The sequence below is a fragment of the Oncorhynchus keta genome, unplaced genomic scaffold (genome assembly GCF_023373465.1).
Source record: "Oncorhynchus keta strain PuntledgeMale-10-30-2019 unplaced genomic scaffold, Oket_V2 Un_contig_1553_pilon_pilon, whole genome shotgun sequence".
NCBI classification, from domain to species: domain Eukaryota; kingdom Metazoa; phylum Chordata; class Actinopteri; order Salmoniformes; family Salmonidae; genus Oncorhynchus; species Oncorhynchus keta.
Window position 1 is genome coordinate 1 of NW_026279375.1, and position 26,241 is coordinate 26,241.

General features: G+C 42.0%; 1 protein-coding gene across 1 annotated transcript in view; it reads left to right on the forward strand.

Annotated features, from left to right (window-relative positions):
• Positions 1 to 2,620: 2,620 nt before the first annotated feature.
• The window catches only part of LOC127919016 (serine hydroxymethyltransferase, cytosolic-like), a 76,212-nt gene continuing 52,591 nt past the window's right edge, over positions 2,621 to 26,241 (forward strand). The window contains 4 exon segments of the mRNA XM_052502363.1: positions 2,621 to 2,710; positions 16,429 to 16,543; positions 21,737 to 21,882; positions 25,877 to 25,995. Coding sequence (XP_052358323.1) covers positions 16,445 to 16,543; positions 21,737 to 21,882; positions 25,877 to 25,995 — 364 coding nt within the window. The 5' untranslated portion in view covers positions 2,621 to 2,710; positions 16,429 to 16,444.

Consider the following 26,241-nt stretch of genomic DNA (forward strand, 5'->3'; position numbering starts at 1 on the left):
AGAGTTTGTAGGTCTGTTATGACTGTCTCTTTGACAGGGTGGGACCTAAGGTACTATAACTGATCCTATTGGTCTGTTATGGCGTCTGTCTTTGACAGGTAGGACCTAAGGTACAATAACTGATCCTATTGGTCTGTATTGACTGTCTGTCTTTGACAGGGTGGACCTAAAGGTACTATAACTGGATCCTATTGGTCTGTATTGACTGTCTGTCTTTGACAGGGTGGGACCCTAGGTACTATAACTGATCCTATTGGTCTGTTATAACCGTCTGTCTTTGATAGGGTGGAGACCCCTAGGTACTATAACTGATCCTATTGGTCTGTATTGACTGTCTGTCTTGACAGAGGTGGGACCCTAAGGTACAATAACTGATCCTATTGGTCTGTATTGACTGTCTGTCTTTGACAGGGTGGGACCTAAGGTACTATAACTGATCCTATTGGTCTGTATTGACTGTCTGTCTTTGACAGGGTGGGACCTAAGGTACTATAACTGATCCTATTGGTCTGTTATAAGCGTCTGTCTTTGACAGGGACCTAAGGTACTATAACTGATCCTATTGGTCTGTTATAACCGTCTGTCTTTGACAGAAGGGTGGGACCTAAGGTACTATAACTGATCCTATTGGTCTGTTATAACCGTCTGTCTTTGTGGGTGGGACCTAAGGTACTATAACTGATCCTATTGGTCTGTATTGACTGTCTGTCTTTGACAGGGTGGGACCTAAGGTACTATAACTGATCCTATTGGTCTGTATTGACTGTCTCTTTGACAGGGTGGGACCTAAGGTACAATAACTGATCCTATTGGTCTGTTATAAGCGTCTGTCTTTCACAGGTGGGACCTAAGGTACAATAACTGATCCTATTGGTCTGTTATAACCGTCTGTCTTTGACAGGGTGGGACTAAGGTACTATAACTGATCCTATTGGTCTGTATTGACTGTCTGTCTTTGACAGGGTGGGACCCTAAGGTACTATAACTGATCCTATTGGTCTGTTATAACCGTCTGTCTTTGACAGGGTGGGACCTAAGGTACTATAACTGATCCTATTGGTCTGTATTGACTGTCTGTCTTTGACAGGGGTGGGACCCTAAGGTACTATAACTGATCCTATTGGTCTGTATTGACTGTCTGTCTTTGACAGGTGGGACCCTAGGTACAATAACTGATCCTATTGGTCTGTTATAACGTCTGTCTTTGACAGGGTGGGACCTAAGGTACAATAACTGATCCTATTGGTCTGTTATAAGCGTCTGTCTTTGACAGGGTGGGACCTAAGGTACTATAACTGATCCTATTGGTCTGTATTGACTGTCTGTCTTTGACAGGGTGGGACCTAAGGTACAATAACTGATCCTATTGGTCTGTAATTGACGTCTGTCTTTGACAGGGTGGGACCCAAGGTACTATAACTGATCCTATTGGTCTGTATTGACTGTCTGTCTTTGACAGGGGTGGGACCTAAGGTACAATAACTGATCCTATTGGTCTGTTATAACTGTCTTTGACAGGGTGGGACCTAAGGTACTATAACTGATCCTATTGGTCTGTATTGACTGTCTGTCTTTGACAGGGTGGGACCTAAGGTACTATAACCGATCCTATTGGTCTGTATTGACTGTCTGTCTTTGACAGGGTGGGACCTAAGGTACAATAACTGATCCTATTGGTCTGTATTGACTGTCTGTCTTTGACAGGGTAAGGTACTATAACTGATCCTATTGGTCTGTATTGACTGTCTGTCTTTGACAGGGTGGGACCTAAGGTACATCCTGATCTTATTGGTCTGTTATAAGCGTCTGTCTTTCACAGGGTGGGACCTAAGGTACTATACTATCTGAAAGATTAGTGGAATCTGTGGGTTGCTGGACAGGTAGGATGACTGACAGTGAAGGTGAACAGGTGGTCACGTGTCAGGTGACAGAGCAATGTATGAGACTGAGGCAGGAATTCCTTTAACCATAAAGTGGTATATTGACTGAGTAGTCTGTGGTGGATTCATGGACGCACAGAACTTCTGGATCAGATGGAGTTAGGGAAGAGAAAGGTCCTTCTGTAGCACAGTTGGTAGAGCATGGCGCTTGTAACGCCAGGGTAGTGGGTTCGATTCCGGGACCACCCATACGTAGAATGTACGCACACATGACTGTAAGTCGCTTTGGATAAAAGCGTCTGCTAAATGGCATATATATTATTATTATTATAGAAAGCAGCTAGATCAGGCGATGGCAATTTCCTCCTTTATGGAGTTGAGATCTGTCGGACATTTCCACCTGACCTCATTAAAGCGCCCTGGCCCAGCTGAGTAAATGGCAATGAATTAAAGGAGTATTCCACCAACTCCATGGGCCTTTTCTACACTATCTATCATATCACTATAACAATTTAAATGCTGTTCTGAATGTACCATGTTGTGTCATAATAATAATTTCATAATTCAACTATTTATAGGCACTTTAATCAATATATTTGTACAGTACGGTATTATTTCATCACTGTCTATCAGTTTCATTGGAAAGTTCAGATGTTTCTGTTATGTGTTTTTATTGGCTAACAGCGAGAAAGGGGGCGTGGACATCACGTCTCTCTGTACACTGATTGGTTTATAGGTTTCGCGGACTTTGTATTCCTAGTAAACTCAATTTGCATGTTTTGTCTTTCTCCAAACGTCAGACGGTGACAGCTGCACAGCCTAGCGACCCGGTGGGTACCCAGAAAAATAACTCTTTAGTTGTTATATTTACGCTTTTTGTACATTATTCACAAATAAAATAGCTCGATTAGCGGGCGGTTTTTGAGGTGACGTTTGACACTTTTTCAAGCTAGAAACTCATAGCTAAGTTAGCTATGATACAATGTGTAACTTTTTCTTGAATATGTGAGTCCTATTTAAATAAAACATGTATTATGCATTTACTCAAAATGTTTATATTTAGTCAAATCGGCTCGTTATATCGTAAATGTTGTGAAACAGTTGGACCGCATGTCACAAGACAGCTGAACCTGCTGGCTGACTTGAGGGTCAGTGCTATGGGATCCTCGGGACGGTCATACTCAAACTGACCCTTACCCTACAGACAGACACAATGACCCGTACCTCACCCTACAGATAGACACAATGACCCGTACCTTACCCTACAGACAGACACAATGACCCGTACCTTACCCTACAGACAGACACAATGACCCGTACCTTACCCTACAGACAGACACAATGACCCGTACCGTACCCTACAGACAGACACAATGACCCGTACCTTACCCTACAGACAGACACAATGACCCGTACCTTACCCTACAGACAGACACAATGACCCGTACCTTACCCTACAGACAGACACAATGACCCGTACCTTACCCTACAGACAGACACAATGACCCGTACCTTACCCTACAGACAGACACAATGACCCGTACCTTACCCTACAGACAGACACAATGACCCGTACCTTACCCTACAGACAGACACAATGACCCGTACCTCACCCTACAGACAGACACAATGACCCGTACCTCACCCTACAGACAGACACAATGACCCGTACCTTACCCTACAGACAGACACAATGACCCGTACCTTACCCTACAGACAGACACAATGACCCGTACCTTACCCTACAGACAGACACAATGACCCGTACCTTACCCTACAGACAGACACAATGACCCGTACCTTACCCTACAGACAGACACAATGACCCGTACCTTACCCTACAGACAGACACAATGACCCGTACCTTACCCTACAGACAGACACAATGACCCGTACCTTACCCTACAGACAGACACAATGACCCGTACCTTACCCTACAGACAGACACAATGACCCGTACCTTACCCTACAGACAGACACAATGACCCGTACCTTACCCTACAGACAGACACAATGACCCGTACCACCCTACAGACAGACACAATGACCCGTACCTTACCCTACAGACAGACACAATGACCCGTACCTTACCCTACAGACAGACACAGACACAATGACCCAATGTACCTCACCCTACAGACAGACACAATGACCCGTACCTCACCCTACAGACAGACACAATGACCCGTACCTCACCCTACAGACAGACACAATGACCCGTACCTCACCCTACAGACAGACACAATGACCCGTACCTCACCCTACAGACAGACACAATGACCCGTACCTTACCCTACAGACAGACACAATGACCCGTACCTCACCCTACAGACAGACACAATGACCCGTACCTCACCCTACAGACAGACACAATGACCCGTACCTCACCCTACAGACAGACACAATGACCCGTACCTCACCCTACAGACAGACACAATGACCCGTACCTTACCCTACAGACAGACACAATGACCCGTACCTTACCCTACAGACAGACACAATGACCCGTACCTTACCCTACAGACAGACACAATGACCCGTACCTACAGACAGACACAATGACCCGTACCTACAGACAGACACAATGACCCGTACCCTACAGACAGACACAATGACCCGTACCTACAGACAGACACAATGACCCGTACCTACAGACAGACACAATGACCCGTACCTACAGACAGACACAATGACCCGTACCTACAGACAGACACAATGACCCGTACCCTACAGACAGACACAATGACCCGTACCCTACAGACAGACACAATGACCCGTACCTACCCTACAGACAGACACAATGACCCGTACCCTACAGACAGACACAATGACCCGTACCGTACCCTACAGACAGACACAATGACCCGTACCTTACCCTACAGACAGACACAATGACCCGTACCTTACCCTACAGACAGACACAATGACCCGTACCTTACCCTACAGACAGACACAATGACCCGTACCTTACCCTACAGACAGACACAATGACCCGTACCTTACCCTACAGACAGACACAATGACCCGTACCTTACCCTACAGACAGACACAATGACCCGTACCTTACCCTACAGACAGACACAATGACCCGTACCTTACCCTACAGACAGACACAATGACCCGACCCGTACCTTACCCTACAGACAGACACAATGACCCGTACCTTACCCTACAGACAGACACAATGACCCGTACCTTACCCTACAGACAGACACAATGACCCGTACCTCACCCTACAGACAGACACAATGACCCGTACCTTACCCTACAGACAGACACAATGACCCGTACCTTACCCTACAGACAGACACAATGACCCGTACCTTACCCTACAGACAGACACAATGACCCGTACCTTACCCTACAGACAGACACAATGACCCGTACCTACCCTACAGACAGACACAATGACCCGTACCTCACCCTACAGACAGACACAATGACCCGTACCTCACCCTACAGACAGACACAATGACCCGTACCTCACCCTACAGACAGACACAATGACCCGTACCTCACCCTACAGACAGACACAATGACCCGTACCTCACACCTACAGACAGACACAATGACCCGTACACCTCACCCTACAGACAGACACAATGACCCGTACCTTACCCTACAGACAGACACAATGACCCGTACCTCACCCTACAGACAGACACAATGACCCGTACCTCACCCTACAGACAGACACAATGACCCGTACCTCACCCTACAGACAGACACAATGACCCGTACCTACCCTACAGACAGACACAATGACCCCGACACAATGACCTTACCCTACAGACAGACACAATGACCCGTACCTTACCCTACAGACAGACACAATGACCCGTACCTTACCCCTACAGACAGACACAATGACCCGTACCTACAGACAGACACAATGACCCGTACCTACAGACAGACACAATGACCCGTACCTACAGACAGACACAATGACCCGTACCTACAGACAGACACAATGACCCGTACTTACCCTACAGACAGACACAATGACCCGTACCTACAGACAGACACAATGACCCGTACCTACAGACAGACCACAATGACCCGTACCTACAGACAGACACAATGACCCGTACCTACAGACAGACACAATGACCCGTACCTACAGACAGACACAATGACCCGTACCTACAGACAGACACAATGACCCGTACCTACAGACAGACACAATGACCCGTACCTACAGACAGACACAATGACCCGTACCTACAGACAGACACAATGACCCGTACCTACAGACAGACACAATGACCCGTACCTACAGACAGACACAATGACCCGTACCCTACAGACAGACACACAATGACCCGTACCTACAGACAGACACACAATGACCCGTACCTACAGACAGACACAATGACCCGTACCTTACCTACAGACAGACACAATGACCCGTACCTACAGACAGACACAATGACCCGTACCTACAGACAGACACAATGACCCGTACCTACAGACAGACACAATGACCGTACCTACAGACAGACACAATGACCCGTACCTACAGACAGACACAATGACCCGTACCTACAGACAGACACAATGACCCGTACCTACAGACAGACACAATGACCCGTACCTACAGACAGACACAATGACCCGTACCTACAGACAGACACAATGACCCGTACCTACAGACAGACACAATGACCCGTACCTACAGACAGACACAATGACCCGTACCTACAGACAGACACAATGACCCGTACCTACAGACAGACACAATGACCCGTACCTACAGACACAATGACCCGTACAGACACAATGACCCGTACCAGACAGACACAGACAGACACAATGACCCGTACCTACAGACAGACACAATGACCCGTACCTACAGACAGACACAATGACCCGTACCTACAGACAGACACAATGACCCGTACCTACAGACAGACACAATGACCCGTACCTACAGACAGACACAATGACCCGTACCTACAGACAGACACAATGACCCGTACCTACAGACAGACACAATGACCCGTACCTACAGACAGACACAATGACCCGTACCTACAGACAGACAGACACAATGACCCGTACCTACAGACAGACACAATGACCCGTACCTACAGACAGACACAATGACCCGTACCTACAGACAGACACAATGACCCGTACCTACAGACAGACACAATGACCCGTACCTACAGACAGACACAATGACCCGTACCTACAGACAGACACAATGACCCGTACCTACAGACAGACACAATGACCCGTACCTACAGACAGACACAATGACCCGTACCTACAGACAGACACAATGACCCGTACCTTACCCTACAGACAGACACAATGACCCGTACCTACAGACAGACACAATGACCCGTACCTACAGACAGACACAATGACCCGTACCTACAGACAGACACAATGACCCGTACCTACAGACAGACACAATGACCCGTACCTACAGACAGACACAATGACCCGTACCTACAGACAGACACAATGACCCGTACCTACAGACAGACAGACACAATGACCCGTACCTACAGACAGACACAATGACCCGTACCTTACCCTACAGACAGACACAATGACCCGTACCTACAGACAGACACAATGACCCGTAGACACCCGTACCTACAGACAGACACAATGACCCGTACCTACAGACAGACACAATGACCCGTACCTACAGACACAATGACCCGTACCTACAGACAGACACAATGACCCTACAGACAGACACAATGACCCGTACCTTACCCCTACAGACAGACACAATGACCCGTACCTTGGACCAGACACAATGACAAAGTTTCGTACCTTGGACCAGTCAGTCAACAAAGTGTTTTTGTGTGTGGAAGTGCTAGTAATGAGTCTCTGATAACGAACACATTTAATAAACGACACGTCCTGATCAAACATCCACCCCATGATGGTAAACCCAGAGAGTTATTTCAGAACAGGACAGAATGATTCAGGAAACTGGGCTTCGACTGTGGACCAGTCAGTCAACGAGCAAGACATTGTTGTCATTTTATAACCGGTGATGATCAGCAGAAATAAGGAGTAACTAACTAACTAACTCGGTAGATGTGACTTCCTCTTTCTAACAAATCCCCTGGTCTTGTACACAGATAATATCTAACATTCACCAAAGCCAGCTACTGATAGTTCAACCCTTAGTAACAGAACAGATGGAATATGATCAGGACTACTGTACATCTGACTGTACATCTGACTGTACATCCGACTGTACATCCAACTGTACATCCGACTGTACATCTGACTGTACATCTGACTGTACATCCGACTGTACATCCGACTGTACATCCGACTGTACATCTGACTGTACATCTGACTGTACATCTGACTGTACATCTGACTGTACATCCGACGGTTGAAAACGAGTCTAGGTTGGTGTTAAAATACAATAATAATTGTTATTCTGAACTGGAATAAACCGATTGAAGCAAGATGCTTTTGAGGAAAACAGGAAGTTTGAGAGATCTCCAGGGTTATCTATCCCTGAGAGAATGGGTTTGGTTATGGAGACCAGAGATCTCCAGGGTTATCTATCCCTGAGAGAATGGGTTTGGTTATGGAGACCAGAGATCTCCAGGGTTATCTATCCCTGAGAGAATGGGTTTGGTTATGGAGACCAGAGAGATCTCCAGGGTTATCTATCCCTGAGAGAATGGGTTTGGTTATGGAGACCAGAGAGATCTCCAGGGTTATCTATACCTGAGAGAATGGGTTTGGTTATGGAGACCAGAGAGATCTCCAGGGTTATCTATCCCTGAGAGAATGGGTTTGGTTATGGAGACCAGAGAGATCTCTAGGGTTATCTAATGGGTTTGGTTTGGAGACCAGAGATCTCCAGGGTTATCTAACCCTGAGAGAATGGGTTTGGTTTTGGAGACCAGAGAGATCTCCAGGTTTATCTATCCCTGAGAGAATGGGTTTGGTTATGGAGACCAGAGAGATCTCTGGGGTTATCTAATGGGTTTGGTTATGGAGACCAGAGAGATCTCCAGGGTTATCTATCCCTGAGAGAATGGGTTTGGTTATGGAGACCAGAGATCTCCAGGGTTATCTAATGGTTTTGGTTGTGGAGACCAGAGATCTCCAGGGTTATCTAATGGGCTTGGTTGTGGAGACCAGAGATCTCCAGGGTTGACTGAGAACCCACTCACACAGTTCTGGGTTGTTCATCTACAAACAGGAAGTGGTCTCCTGCCTGACAGAGAACAGAGTTGTGGGTTGTTTGTCTACAACAGGAAGTGGTCTCCTGACTGAGAACCCACTCACACAGTTCTGGGTTGTTCCATCTACAACAGGAAGTGGTCTCCTGACTGAGAACCCACTCACACAGTTCTGGGTTGTTCATCTACAAACAGGAAGTGGTCTCCTGCCTGACAGAGAACAGAGTTGTGGGTTGTTTGTCTACAACAGGAAGTGGTCTCTGACTGAGAACCCACTCACACAGTTCTGGGTTGTTCCATCTACAACAGGAAGGGTCTCTGACTGAGAACCCACCTCACACAGTTCTGGGTTGTTCATCTACAAACAGGAAGTGGTCTCCTGCCTGACAGAGAACGGTTCTGGGTTGTTTGTCTACAAACAGGAAGTGGTCTCTGACTGACAGAGAACAGTTCTGGGTTGTTTGTCTACAAACAGGAAGTGGTCTCCTGACTGATAGAGAACAGTTCTGGGTTGTTTGTCTACAACAGGAAGTGGTCTCTGACTGACAGAGAACAGTTCTGGGTTGTTTGTCTACTGAGAAATGGTCTCCTGACTGACAGAGAACAGAGTTGTGGGTTGTTTGTCTACAAACAGGAAGTGGTCTCCTGACTGACAGAGAACAGTTCTGGGTTGTTTGTCTACAACAGGAAGTGGTCTCTGACTGACAGAGAACAGAGTTGTGGGTTGTTTGTCTACAAACAGGAAGTGGTCTCTGACTGACAGAGAACAGTTCTGGGTTGTTTGTCTACAACAGGAAGTGGTCTCCTGACTGACAGAGAACAGTTCTGGGTTGTTTGTCTACAACAGGAAGTGGTCTCCTGACTGACAGAGAACAGAGTTGTGGGTTGTTTGTCTACAACAGGAAGTGGTCTCTGACTGACAGAGAACAGAGTTCTGGGTTGTTTGTCTACAACAGGAAGTGGTCTCTGACTGACAGAGAACAGTTCTGGGTTGTTTGTCTACAACAGGAAGTGGTCTCCTGACTGACAGAGAACAGTTCTGGGTTGTTTGTCTACAACAGGAAGTGGTCTCCTGCCTGACAGAGAACAGTTCTGGGTTGTTTGTCTACAACAGGAAGGGTCTCCTGCCTGACAGAGAACAGTTCTGGGTTGTTTGTCTACAACAGGAAGTGGTCTCCTGCCTGACAGAGAACACAGTTCTGGGTTGTTTGTCTACAACAGGAAGTGGTCTCCTGCCTGACAGAGAACAGTTCTGGGTTGTTTGTCTACAACAGGAAGTGGTCTCCTGCCTGACAGAGAACAGTTCTGGGTTGTTTGTCTACAACAGGAAGTGGTCTCCTGCCTGACAGAGAACAGTTCTGGGTTGTTTGTCTACAGTTCCAACCCAGACAGATTTGTAAGAGTGTTTTTATTGGGGAAAATAAACATGAATAGATATTTATATGGATATTTAATGTAGTTGTTATTTGTTTCAGGCATAAGGACAATGAAATGTACCGATATTTATGTATAGTTGCACATTTTACTAAGCTTGGGACCCAGGAAAACATTGAATTTCTAATTTGGGTCCCAGGCTGAAGAAGTTAAAGAACCCCTGCTTTACACACGACAACACAGAATGGGTGACTTTATCTAGAGAGATTAGTTAGCTGACGGTGGCTGGCCTCTTTAAATTGGACAAACAAGATAACAGAAGTCATGAGTCCAGCTGCTGTTGCATCAGACACAGAGTGGCAGTGACAGGGTTGCACCCTATTCCCTACATAGTGCACTATTTCCACCAGAACCACACCAAATGGCACCCTATTCCCTACATAGTGCACTATTTCCACCAGGACCATACCAAATGGCACCCTATTCCCCTACATAGTGCACTATTTCCACCAGGACCATACCAAATGGCACCCTATTCCCTACATAGTCCACTATTTCCACAGAACCATACCAAATGGCACCCTATTCCCTACATAGTCCACTATTTCCACCAGGACCATACCAAAATGGCACCCTATTCCCTACATAGTCCACTATTTCCACCAGGACCATACCAAATGGCACCCTATTCCCTACATAGTGCACTATTTCACCAGGACCATACCAAATGGCACCTATTCCCTACATAGTGCACTATTTCCACCAGGACCATACCAAATGGCACCCTATTCCCTACATAGTGCACTATTTCACCAGGACCATACCAAATGGCACCCTATTCCTACATAGTCCACTATTTCCACCAGGACCATACCAAATGGCACCCTATTCCCTACATACTCCACTATTTCCACCAGGACCATACCAAATGGCACCCTATTCCCTACATAGTGCACTATTTCTACCAGGACCATACCAAATGGCACCCTATTCCCTACATAGTGCACTATTTCTACCAGGACCATACCAAATGGCACCCTATTCCCTACATAGTGCACTATTTCCACCAGGACCATACCAAATGGCACCCTATTCCCTACATAGTGCACTATTTCCACCAGGACCATACCAAATGGCACCCTATTCCCTACATAGTGGACTATTTCCACCAGAACCATACCAAATGGCCCCTATTCCCTACATACTCCACTATTTCCACCAGGACCATACCAAATGGCACCCTATTCCCTACATAGTGCACTATTTCAGGACCATACCAAATGGCACCCTATTCCCTACATAGTGCACTATTTCCACCAGGACCATACCAAATGGCACCCTATTCCCTACATAGTGCACTATTTCCACCAGGACCATACCAAATGGCACCCTATTCCCTACATAGTCCACTATTTCCACCAGGACCATACCAAATGGCACCCTATTCCCTACATACTCCACTATTTCCACCAGGACCATACCAAATGGCACTATTCCCTACATAGTGCACTATTTCTACCAGGACCATACCAAATGGCACCCTATTCCCCTACATAGTGCACTATTTCTACCAGGTACCAAATGCACCCTATTCCCTACATAGGCACTATTTCACCAGGACCATACCAAATGGCACCCTATTCCCTATTTCCACCAGGACCAACCAAATGGCACCCTATTCCCTACATAGTACCACTATTTCCACCAGGACCATACCAAATGGCACCCTATTCCCTACATACACTATTTCCACCAGAACCATACCAAATGGCACCCTATTCCCTACATAGTGCACTAACCAGAACCATACCAAATGGCCCCTATTCCCTACATAGTCCACTATTTCCCACCAGAACCATACCAAATGGCACCCTATTCCCTACATAGTGCACTACAGACCACCAAAGTAGTGCACTATTTCCACCAGACCATACCAAATGGCACCCTATTCCTACATAGTGCACTATTTCCACAGGACCATACCAAATGGCACCCTATTCCCTACATAGTGCACTATTTCCACCAGGACCATACCAAATGGCACCCTTTTTCCCTCCACCAGGACATACCAAAGTCCACTATTTCCACCAGGACCATACCAAATGGCACCCTATTCCCTACATAGTCCACTATTTCCACCAGAACCATACCAAATGGCACCCTATTCCCTATTTACATAGTGCACTATTTCCACCAGGACCATACCAAATGGCACCCTATTCCCTACATAGTGCACTATTTCCACCAGGACCATACCAAATGGCACCCTTTCCCTATAGGCACTATTTCCACCAGGACCATACCAAATGGCACCCTATTCCTACATAGTGCACTATTTCCACCAGGACCATACCAAATGGTACCACTATTTCCACCAGGACCATACCAAATGGCACCCTATTCCCTACATAGTGCACTATTTCCACCTTTAAATGGACCATACCAAATAACCCTATTCCCTACATAGTCCACTATTTCCACCAGTCCTGTTGGACCATACCAAATGGCACCCTATTCCCTACATAGTCCACTATTTCACCAGGACCATACCAAATGGCACCCTATTCCCTACATAGTGCACTATTTCCACCAGAACCATACCAAATGGCACCCTATTCCCTACATAGTCCACTATTTCCACCAGGACCATACCAAATGGCACCCTATTCCTACATCCAGTGACCTGACTAAATTTCCACCCAGGTTTTAAACACCTGAATGATAACCTGACTAAATATAAATGATGACCACCTATTGACCTGACTAAATATAGTCTTGAATACCAGATGATAACCTGACTAAACTATTTCCAGATGACCTGACTAAATATAGGACCATACCAAATGGCACCTGACTAAATATAGTCCTTCAGATGACCTGACTAAATATAGTCCTGATAACCTGACTATTTCCACCAGTCCTGACCATACTGACAAATGGCACCCTAAATATAGTATTCCCTGACATAGAATACCAGATAACCTGACTATTTCCAGATAACCTGACTAAATATAGGACCATACCTAAAATGGCACCCTATTCCCTACATAGTCCACTATTTCACCAGGACCATACCAAATGGCACCTGACTATTCCCTACATAGTGACCACTATTTCACCAGGACCATACCAAATGGCACCCTATTCCCTACATAGTGACCACTATTTCCACCAGGACCATACCAAATGGCACCCTAAATATTCCTGAATACCACACTAGCCCTGAATACCAGATGATAACCTGACTAAATATAGCCCTGAATACCAGAACCTGACTAAATATAGTCCTGAATACCAGACTAAATATAGTCCTGACCTGACTAAATATAGTCCTGAATACCAGATGACCTGACTAAATATAGTCCTGAATACCAGTCCTGAATACCAGATGACCTGACTAAATATAGTCCTGAATACCAGAGACCTGACTAAATATAGTCCTACCAGATAACCTGACTAGATATAGTCCTGAATACCAGATGACCTGACTAAATATAGTCCTGATACCAGATAACCTGACTAAATATAGCTGATAACCTGACTAAATATACCAAATGATAACCTGACTAAATAGATAACCTGACTAAATATAGCCCTGAATACCAGATGATAACCTGACTAAATATAGTCCTGATATACTAAATACCTGACTAAATATAGTCCTGAATACCAGATAACCTGACTAAATATAGCCCTGAATACCAGATGATAACCTGACTAAATATAGTCCTGAATACCAGATAACCTGACTAAATATAGCCCTGAATACCAGATAACCTGACTAATAGCCCTATACCAGATAACCTGAATACCTGAAGATAACCTGACTAAATATAGCCCTGAATACCAGATGATAACCTGACTAAATATAGTCCTGAATACCAGATGACCTGACTAAATATAGCCCTGAATACCAGATGATAACCTGACTAAATATAGTCCTGAATACCAGATAACCTGACTAAATATAGTCCTGAATACCAGATAACCTGAGCCCTGAATACCAGATATACCTGACTAAATATAGCCCTGAATACCAGATGATAACCTGACTAAATATAGTCCTGAATACCAGATGATAACCTGACTAAATATAGCCCTGAATACCAGATGATAACCTGACTAAATATAGTCCTGAATACCAGATGACCTGACTAAATATAGATAACCTGACTAAAATACCTGAATACCAGATGATAACCTGACTAAATATAGTCCTGAATACCAGATGATAACCTGACTAAAATAGCCCTGAATAGATAACCTGACTAAATATCCTGAATACCAGATGACCTGACTAAAAATGAATACCAGATGACCTGACTAAATATAGTCCTGAATACCAGATGACCTGACTAAATATAGCCCTGAATACCAGATACCCTAAATATAGCCCTGAAGATAACCTGACTAAATATAGTCCTGAATACCAGATAACCTGACTAAATATAGTCCTGAATACCAGATGATAACCTGACTAAATATAGCCCTGAATACCAGATAACCTGACTAAATATGACCTGTAGCCCTGAATACCAGATGATAACCTGACTAAATATAGTCCTGAATACCAGATGATAACCTGACTAAATATAGTCCTGAATACCAGATGATAACCTGACTAAATATAGTCCTGAATACCAGATACCTGACTAAATATAGTCCTGAATACCAGATGACCTGACTAAATATAGTCCTATATGTCCTGAATACCAGATGATAACCTGACTAAATATAGCCCTGAATAACCTGACTAAATATAGTCCTGAATACCAGATGATAACCTGACTAAATATAGTCCTGAATACCAGATGATAACCTGACTAAATATAGTCCTGAATACCAGATGATAACCTGACTAAATATAGTCCTGAATACCAGATGATAACCTGACTAAATATAGTCCTGAATACCAGATGATAACCTGACTAAATATAGTCCTGAATACCAGATAACCTGACTAAATATGGTCCTGAATACCAGATGATAACCTGACTAAATATAGTCCTGAATATCAGATGATAACCTGACTAAATATAGTCCTGATAACCTGACTAAATATAGTCCTGAATACCAGATGATAACCTGACTAACTATAGCCCTGAATACCAGATAACCTGACTAAATATAGTCCTGAATACCAGATGATGACCTGACTAAATATAGTCCTGAATACCAGATGATGACCTGACTAAATATAGTCCTGAATACCAGAGATAACCTGACTAAATATAGTCTGAATACCAGATGATAACCTGACTAAATATAGTCCTGAATACCAGATAACCTGACTAAATATAGTCCTGAATACCACCTGATGATAACCTGACTAAATATAGTCCTGAATAACCTGACTAAATATAGATGATAACCTGACTAAATATAGTCCTGAATACCAGATGATAACCTGACTAAATATAGTCCTGAATACCAGATGATAACCTGACTAAATATAGTCCTGAATACCGATGATAACCTGACTAAATATAGTCCTGAATACCAGATGATAACCTGACTAAATATAGTCCTGAATACCAGATGATAACCTGACTAAATATAGTCCTGAATACCAGATGATAACCTGACTAAATATAGTCCTGAATACCAGATGATAACCTGACTAAATATAGTCCTGAATACCAGATGATAACCTGACTAAATATAGTCCTGAATACCAGATGATAACCTGACTAAATATAGTCCTGAATACCAGATAACCTGACTAAATATGGTCCTGAATACCAGATGATAACCTGACTAAATATAGTCCTGAATATCAGATGATAACCTGACTAAATATAGTCCTGATAACCTGACTAAATATAGCCCTGAATACCAGATGACCTGACTAAATATAGTCCTGAATACTATATTTTCCCAACAACTGATATTTAGACCTGACTAAATATAGGGTTGACCAAAGATGCTGTTGAATCTTATTTGTTGACCAAAGATAGCTTAACTAACTAACTAACTGTTGGTCTTGTCTGTGTCTGTAGATCAGTACCAGGCGTCATGTCTCATAGCAACGGTACCAGTCACCATGTCAGTAAGGACGTGTGGGAGTCTCACAACAAGATGATGCAGGAGCCACTCAGCTCCAACGACTCAGAGGTACGTCACGCAGGGGGGAACAGGTAGGTAACTACAGGCCAGGTACCTACAGGCTGGGTTAAGGCCAGGTACCTACAGGCTGGGTTAAGGCCAGGTACCTACAGGCTGGGTTAAGGCCAGGTAACTACAGGCTGGGTTAAGGCCAGGTAACTATAGGCTGGGTTAAGGCCAGGTACCTACAGGCTGGGTTAAGGCCAGGTACCTACAGGCTGGGTTAAGGCCAGGTACCTACAGGCTGGGTTAAGGCCAGGTACCTACAGGCTGGGTTAAGGCCAGGTACCTACAGGCTGGGTTAAGGCCAGGTACCCACAGGCTGGGTTAAGGCCAGGTACCCACAGGCTGGGTTAAGGCCAGGTACCCACAGGCTGGGTTAAGGCCAGGTACCTACAGGCTGGGTTAAGGCCAGGTACCTACAGGCTGGGTTAAGGCCAGGTACCTACAGGCTGGGTTAAGGCCAGGTAACTACAGGCTGGGTTCAGGCCAGGTAACTACAGGCTGGGTTAAGGCCAGGTACATACAGGCTGGGTTAAGGCCAGGTAACTACAGGCTGGGTTCAGGCCAGGTAACTACAGGCTGGGTTCAGGCCAGGTAACTACAGGCTGGGTTAAGGCCGGTGTATTGTGTTACAGGCCCGGTGTATTATAATGAACTACAGGCCCTGTGTATTGTCTAGGTGTATTATAATGAATTGGTGTATTGTCTAGGTGTACAGGCCAGGTAAATGACAGTGTATTACAGGCTGGGTATAAGGCCAGGTAATACGGTGTATTGTCTAGGTGTATTATAATGGCGGTGTATTGTCTAGGTGTATTATAAGTGTATTGTCTAGGTGTATTATAATGGAACGGTGTATTGCGGTGTATTGTCTAGGTGTATTATAATGGAACGGTGTATTGTCTAGGTGTATTATAATGGAACGGTGTATTGTCTAGGGTATTATAATGGAATGGTGTAACGGTGTATTGTCTAGGTGTATTATAATGGAATTGTCGGTGTATTGTCTAGGTGTATTATAATGAATCGGTGTATTGTCTAGGTGTATAATTAGGTGTATTATAATGGAACGGTGTATTGTCTAGGTGTATTATAATGGAACGGTGTATTGTCTAGGTGTATTATATAATGTAATGAATCGGTGTATTGTCTAGGTGTATTATAATGGAACGGTGTATTGTCTAGGTGTATTATAATGGAACGGTGTATTGTCTAGGTGTATTATAATGGAACGGTGTATTGTCTAGGTGTATTATAATGGAACGGTGTATTATAATGAATGTATATTATAATAGGTGTATTATAATGGACGGTGTATTGTCTAGGTGTATTATTGTCTAGGTGTATTATATAATCAGTGTATTGTCTAGGTGTATTGTCTAGGTGTATTTATAATGTGTAAGGTGTATTATAATATTGTATTGTCTAGGTGTATTATAATGAATCAGTGTATTGTCTAGGTGTATTATAATGAATTGGTGTATTGTCTAGGTGTATTATAATGGAACGGTGTATTGTCTAGGTGTATTATAATGGAACGGTGTATTGTCTAGGTGTATTATAATGAATTGGTGTATTGTCTAGGTGTATTATAATGAATCGGTGTATTGTCTAGGTGTATTATAATGGAATTGTCCCGGTGTATTATAATGAATCTGTGTATTGTCTAGGTGTATTATAATGAACGGTGTATTGTCTAGGTGTATTATAATGAATCAGTGTATTGTCTAGGTGTATTATAATGAATCGGTGTATTGTGTTAGGTGTATTATAATGAATCAGTGTATTGTCTAGGTGTATTATAATGTGTATTGTCTAGGTGTATTATAATGAATCAGTGTATTGTCTAGGTGTATTATAATGAATCGGTGTATTGTCTAGGTGTATTATAATGAATCGGTGTATTGTGTTAGGTGTATTATAATGAATCGGTGTATTGTCTAGGTGTATTATAATGAATCGGTGTATTGTGTTAGGTGTATTATAATGAATTGGTGTATTGTCTAGGTGTATTATAATGGAACAGTGTATTGTGTTAGGTGTATTATAATGGAACGGTGTATTGTCGGTGTATTATAATGAATCGGTGTATTGTCTAGGTGTATTATAATGAATCGGTGTATTGTCTAGGTGTATTATAATGAATCGGTGTATTGTGTTAGGTGTATTATAATGAATCGGTGTATTGTCTAGGTGTATTATAATGAATCGGTGTATTGTATTATAATCTATTGGTGTATTATAATGAATCGGTGTATTGTCTAGGTGTATTATAATGAATCGGTGTATTGTCTAGGTGTATTGTAATGAATCGGTGTATTGTCTAGGTGTATTATAATGAATCGGTGTATTGTGTTAGGTTATATAATGAATCAGTGTATTGTCTAGGTGTATTATAATGGAATTGTCCCGGTGTATTATAATGTCGGTGTATTGTCTAGGTGTATTATAATGAATCGGTGTATTGTCTAGGTGTATTATAATGAATCGGTGTATTGTCTAGGTGTATTATAATGAATCGGTGTATTGTCTAGGTGTATTATAATGAATCGGTGTATTGTGTTAGGTGTATTATAATGAATCAGTGTATTGTCTAGGTGTATTATAATGAATCTGTGTATTGTCTAGGTGTATTATAATGGAACGGTGTATTGTCTAGGTGTATTATAATGAATCGGTGTATTGTGTTAGGTGTATTATAATGAATCAGTGTATTGTCTAGGTGTATTATAATGAATTGGTGTATTGTCTAGGTGTATTAATGAATCGGTGTATTATCTAGGTGTATTATAATGTATTGTGTTAGGTGTATTATAATGGAACAGTGTATTGTGTTAGGTGTATTATAATGGAATTGTCGGTGTATTGTCTTGGTGTATTATAATGAATCGGTGTATTGTCTAGGTGTATTATAATGGAACGGTGTATTGTCTAGGTGTATTATAATGAATCGGTGTATTATCCAGGTGTATTATAATGGAACGGTGTATTGTCTAGGTGTATTGTAATGAATCGGTGTATTGTGTTAGGTGTATTATAATGGAACGGTGTATTGTCTAGGTGTATTATAATGGAACGGTGTATTGTCTAGGTGTATTATAATGGAACGGTGTATTGTCTAGGTGTATTATAATGGAACGGTGTATTGTGTTAGGTGTATTATAATGAATCGGTGTATTGTCTAGGTGTATTATAATGGAACGGTGTATTGTCTAGGTGTATTATAATGAATCAGTGTATTGTCTAGGTGTATTATAATGGAACGGTGTATTGTCTAGGTGTATTATAATGAATCGGTGTATTGTGTTAGGTGTATTATAATGGAACGGTGTATTGTCTAGGTGTATTATAATGAATCGGTGTATTATCTAGGTGTATTATAATGGAACGGTGTATTGTCTAGGTGTATTATAATGGAACAGTGTATTGTGTTAGGTGTGTATTATAATGAATCGGTGTATTGTCTAGGTGTATTATAATGGAACGGTGTATTGTCTAGGTGTATTATAATGGAACGGTGTATTGTCTAGGTGTATTATAATGAATCAGTGTATTGTCTAGGTGTATTATAATGGACGGTGTATTGTCTAGGTGTATTATAATGTATTGTCTAGGTGTATTATAATGGAACGGTGTATTGTCTAGGTGTATTATAATGGAACGGTGTATTGTCTAGGTGTATTATAATGAATCGGTGTATTATCTAGGTGTATTATAATGGAATGGTGTATTGTCTAGGTGTATTATAACGGTGTATTGTCTAGGTGTATTATAATGGAACGGTGTATTGTCTAGGTGTATTATAATGGAACCTGTATGTGTTAGGTGTATTGTAATGAATCAGTGTATTGTGTTAGGTGTATTATAATGAATCGGTGTATTATCTAGGTGTATTATAATGGAATGGTGTATTGTCTAGGTGTATTATAATGGAACGGTGTATTGTCAGGTGTATTATAATGGAACGGTGTATTGTCTAGGTGTATTATAATGGAACGGTGTATTGTCTAGGTGTATTATAATGAATCGGTGTATTATCTAGGTGTATTATAATGGAATGGTGTATTGTCTAGGTGTATTATAATGGAACGTGTATTGTCTAGGTGTATTATAATGAATCGGTGTATTGTCTAGGTGTATTATAATGGAACAGTGTATTGTCTAGGTGTATTATAATGAATCGGTGTATTGTGTTAGGTGTTAATTATAATGAATCGGTGTATTATCTAGGTGTATTATAATGGAACGGTGTATTGTCTAGGTGTATTATAATGGAACGGTGTATTGTGTTAGGTGTATTGTATGAACGGTGTATTGTGTTAGGTGTGTATTATAATGAACGGTGTATTGTCTAGGTGTATTATAATGGAACGGTGTATTGTGTTAGGTGTATTGTAATGGGTGTATTGTGTTAGTTGTGTATTATAATGAAACGGTGTATTGTCTAGGTGTATTATAATGAATCAGTGTATTGTCTAGGTGTATTATAATGAATTGGTGTATTGTCTAGGTGTATTATAATGGAACGGTGTATTGTCTAGGTGTATTATAATGGATCAGTGTATTGTCTAGGTGTATTATAATGGAACAGTGTATTGTGTTAGTTGTGTATTATAATGAAACGGTGTATTGTCTAGGTGTATTATAATTAATCAGTGTATTGTCTAGGTGTATTATAATGAATCGGTGTATTGTGTTAGTTGTGTATTATAATGAATTGGTGTATTGTCTAGGTGTATTATAATGGAACGGTGTATTGTCTAGGTGTATTATAATGAATCAGTGTATTGTCTAGGTGTATTATAATGGAACGGTGTATTGTCTAGGTGTATTATAATGAATCGGTGTATTGTCTAGGTGTATTATAATGGAACGGTGTATTGTCTAGGTGTATTATAATGGAACGGTGTATTGTCTAGGTGTATTATAATGAATCAGTGTATTGTCTAGGTGTATTATAATGAATCGGTGTATTGTCTAGGTGTATTATAATGAATCGGTGTATTGTCTAGGTGTATTATAATGGAACGGTGTATTGTGTTAGGTGTATTATAATGAATCGGTGTATTGTCTCGGTGTATTATAATGAATCGGTGTATTGTCTAGGTGTATTATAATGGAACGGTGTATTGTCTAGGTGTATTATAATGAATCAGTGTATTGTCTAGGTGTATTATAATGGAACGGTGTATTGTCTAGGTGTTCTCCATCATCAAGAGAGAGAAGCACCGTCAGACCTTCGGCCTGGAGCTGATCGCATCAGAGAACTTCACCTCCAGAGCTGTTCTAGAAGCCCTGGGCTCCTGTATGAACAACAAGTACTCAGAGGGGTATCCTGGACAGAGGTAGGCACTATGAAGCTTTATGAAGCTTTATGAACCTGTATTAAACCAGGGAGTCACTCAGAGGGGTATCCTGGACAGAGGTAGGCACTATGAACCTTTATGAAGCTTTATGAACCTGTATTAAACCAGGGAGTCACTCAGAGGGGTATTCTGGACAGAGGTAGGCACTATGAACCTTTATGAAGCTTTATGAACCTGTATTTAACCAGGGAGTCACTCAGAGGGGTATCCTGGACAGAGGTGGGCACTATGAACCGTTATGAAGCTTTATGAACCTGTATTTAACCAGGGAGTCACTCAGAGGGGTATCCTGGACAGAGGTAGGCACTATGAACCTTTATGAAGCTTTATGAACCTGTATTTAACCAGAGAGTCACTCAGAGGGGTAACCTGGACAGAGGTAGGCACTATGAACCTTTATGAAGCTTTATGAACCTGTATTTAACCAGGGAGTCACTCAGAGGGGTATCCTGGACAGAGGTAGGCACTATGAACCTTTATGAAGCTTTATGAACCTGTATTTAACCAGGGAGTCACTCAGAGGGGTATCCTGGACAGAGGAAGGCACTATGAAGCTTTATGAACCCATATTTAACCAGGGAGTCACTCAGAGGGGTAACCTGGACAGAGGTAGGCACTATGAACCTTTATGAAGCTGTATTTAACCAGGGAGTCACTCAGAGGGGTAACCTGGACAGAGGTAGGCACTATGAACCTTTATGAAGCTTTATGAACCTGTATTTAACCAGGGAGTCACTCAGAGGGGTATCCTGGACAGAGGTAGGCACTATGAACCTTTATGAAGCTTTATGAACCTGTATTTAACCAGGGAGTCACTCAGAGGGGTATCCTGGACAGAGGTAAGAAAAGCAATCGCATTCTGTAGCAAAAGTCTTCAATCAATAATAAGAAATAGCAGGAAGGCACCAGATTATCTAACTGGGAGGAGACTATATGGCTTTAGGTGGTTAGAGTATAGACTATATGGCTTTAGGTGGTTAGAGTATAGACTATATGGCTTTAGATGGTTAGAGTATAGACTATATGGCTTTAGGTGGTTAGAGTAGACTATATGGCTTTAGGTGGTTAGAGTATAGACTATATGGCTTTAGGTGGTTAGAGTATAGACTATATGGCTTTAGGTGGTTAGAGTATAGACTATATGGCTTTAGATGGTTAGAGTATAGACTATATGGCTTTAGGTGGTTAGAGTATAGACTATATGGCTTTAGGTGGTTAGAGTATAGACTATATGGCTTTAGATGGTTAGAGTATAGACTATATGGCTTTAGATGGTTAGAGTATAGACTATATGGCTTTAGATGGTTAGAGTATAGACTATATGGCTTTAGGTGGTTAGAGTATAGACTATATGGCTTTAGTCAGGTGGTTAGAGTATAGACTATATGGCTTTAGATGGTTAGAGTATAGACTATATGGCTTTAGATGGTTAGAGTATAGACTATATGGCTTTAGTCAGGTGGTTAGAGTATAGACTATATGGCTTTAGATGGTTAGAGTATAGACTATATGGCTTTAGGTGGTTAGAGTATAGACTATATGGCATTAGGTGGTTAGAGTATAGACTATATGGCTTTAGATGGTTAGAGTATAGACTATATGGTTTAGTCAGGTGGTTAGAGTATAGACTATATGGCTTTAGTCAGGTGGTTAGAGTATAGACTATATGGCTTTAGGTGGTTAGAGTTTAGACTATATGGCTTTAGATGGTTAGAGTATAGACTATATGGCTTTAGATGGTTAGAGTATAGACTATATGGCTTTAGATGGTTAGAGTATAGACTATATGGTTTAGTCAGGTGGTTAGAGTATAGACTATATGGCTTTAGTCAGGTGGTTAGAGTATAGACTATATGGCTTTAGTCAGGTGGTTAGAGTATAGACTATATGGCTTTAGTCAGGTGGTTAGAGTATAGACTATATGGCTTTAGATGGTTAGAGTATAGACTATATGGCTTTAGATGGTTAGAGTATAGACTATATGGTTTAGTCAGGTGGTTAGAGTATAGACTATATGGCTTTAGTCAGGTGGTTAGAGTATAGACTATATGGCTTTAGATGGTTAGAGTATAGACTATATTGCTTTAGATGGTTAGAGTATAGACTATATTGCTTTAGATGGTTAGAGTATAGACTATATGGCTTTAGATGGTTAGAGTATAGACTATATGGCTTTAGATGGTTAGAGTATAGACTATATGGCTTTAGTCAGGTGGTTAGAGTATAGACTATATGGCTTTAGTCAGGTGGTTAGAGTATAGACTATATGGCTTTAGTCAGGTGGTTAGAGTATAGACTATATGGTTTTAGATGGTTAGAGTATAGACTATATGGCTTTAGTCAGGTGGTTAGAGTATAGACTATATGGCTTTAGTCAGGTGGTTAGAGTATAGACTATATGGCTTTAGATGGTTAGAGTATAGACTATATGGCTTTAGATGGTTAGAGTATAGACTATATGGCTTTAGATGGTTAGAGTATAGACTATATGGCTTTAGATGGTTAGAGTATAGACTATATGGTTTAGTCAGGTGGTTAGAGTATAGACTATATGGCTTTAGTCAGGTGGTTAGAGTATAGACTATATGGCTTTAGATGGTTAGAGTATAGACTATATGGCTTTAGATGGTTAGAGTATAGACTATATGGCTTTAGATGGTTAGAGTATAGACTATATGGCTTTAGTCAGGTGGTTAGAGTATAGACTATATGGCTTTAGTCAGGTGGTTAGAGTATAGACTATATGGCTTTAGATGGTTAGAGTATAGACTATATGGCTTTAGATGGTTAGAGTATAGACTATATGGCTTTAGATGGTTAGAGTATAGACTATATGGCTTTAGTCAGGTGGTTAGAGTATAGACTATATGGCTTTAGTCAGGTGGTTAGAGTATAGACTATATGGCTTTAGTCAGGTGGTTAGAGTATAGACTATATGGCTTTAGATGGTTAGAGTATAGACTATATGGCTTTAGATGGTTAGAGTATAGACTATATGGCTTTAGATGGTTAGAGTATAGACTATATGGCTTTAGATGGTTAGAGTATAGACTATATGGCTTTAGATGGTTAGAGTATAGACTATATGGCTTTAGATGGTTAGAGTATAGACTATATGGCTTTAGATGGTTAGAGTATAGACTATATGGCTTTAGATGGTTAGAGTATAGACTATATGGCTTTAGATGGTTAGAGTATAGACTATATGGCTTTAGATGGTCAGAGTATAGACTATATGGCTTTAGATGGTTAGAGTATAGACTATATGGCTTTAGATGGTTAGAGTATAGACTATATGGCTTTAGATGGTTAGAGTATAGACTATATGGCTTTAGGTGGTTAGAGTATAGACTATATGGCTTTAGGTGGTTAGAGAGTATAGACTATATGGCTTTAGGTGGTTAGAGTATAGACTATATGGCTTTAGATGGTTAGAGTATAGACTATATGGCTTTAGATGGTTAGAGTATAGACTATATGGCTTTAGATGGTCAGAGTATAGACTATATGGCTTTAGATGGTTATGGAGACCAGAGATCTCCAGGGTTATCTAATGGGTTTGGTTATGGAGACCAGAGATCTCCAGGGTTATCTAATGGGTTTGGTTGTGGAGACCAGAGATCTCCAGGGTTATCTAATGGGTTTGGTTATGGAGACCAGAGATCTCCAGGGTTATCTAATGGGTTTGGTTATGGAGACCAGAGATCTCCAGGGTTATCTAATGGGTTTGGTTATGGAGACCAGAGATCTCCAGGGTTATCTATCCCTGAGAGAATGGGTTTGGTTATGGAGACCAGAGATCTCCAGGGTTATCTAATGGGTTTGGTTATGGAGACCAGAGATCTCAACAATATGTTGTGTGTGTGTGTGTGTGTGTGTGTGTGTGTGTGTGTGTGTGTGTGTGTGTGTGTGTGTGTGTGTGTGTGTGTGTGTGTGTGTGTGTGTGTGTGTGTGTGTGTGTTTGTGTGTGTAGGTACTACGGTGGTACAGAACATGTTGATGAGTTGGAGCGTCTGTGTCAGAGGAGAGCTCTGGAGGCCTACGGACTGGACGCTGACAAGTGGGGAGTTAACGTACAGCCATACTCAGGTAGTACCCCCCCACTAGACAGAGACACATACTCAGGTAGTACCCCCCACTGCACAGAGACACATACTGGGTAGTACCCCCCACACTACACAGAGACACATACTCAGGTAGTCTAACTAGGTGGAGGTGTAACCAGGCCATCCCAGTACAGCTCTGTAGGGTCTAACTAGGTGGAGGTGTAACCAGGCCATCCCAGTACAGCTCTGTAGGGTCTAACTAGGTGGAGGTGTAACCAGGCCATCCCAGTAC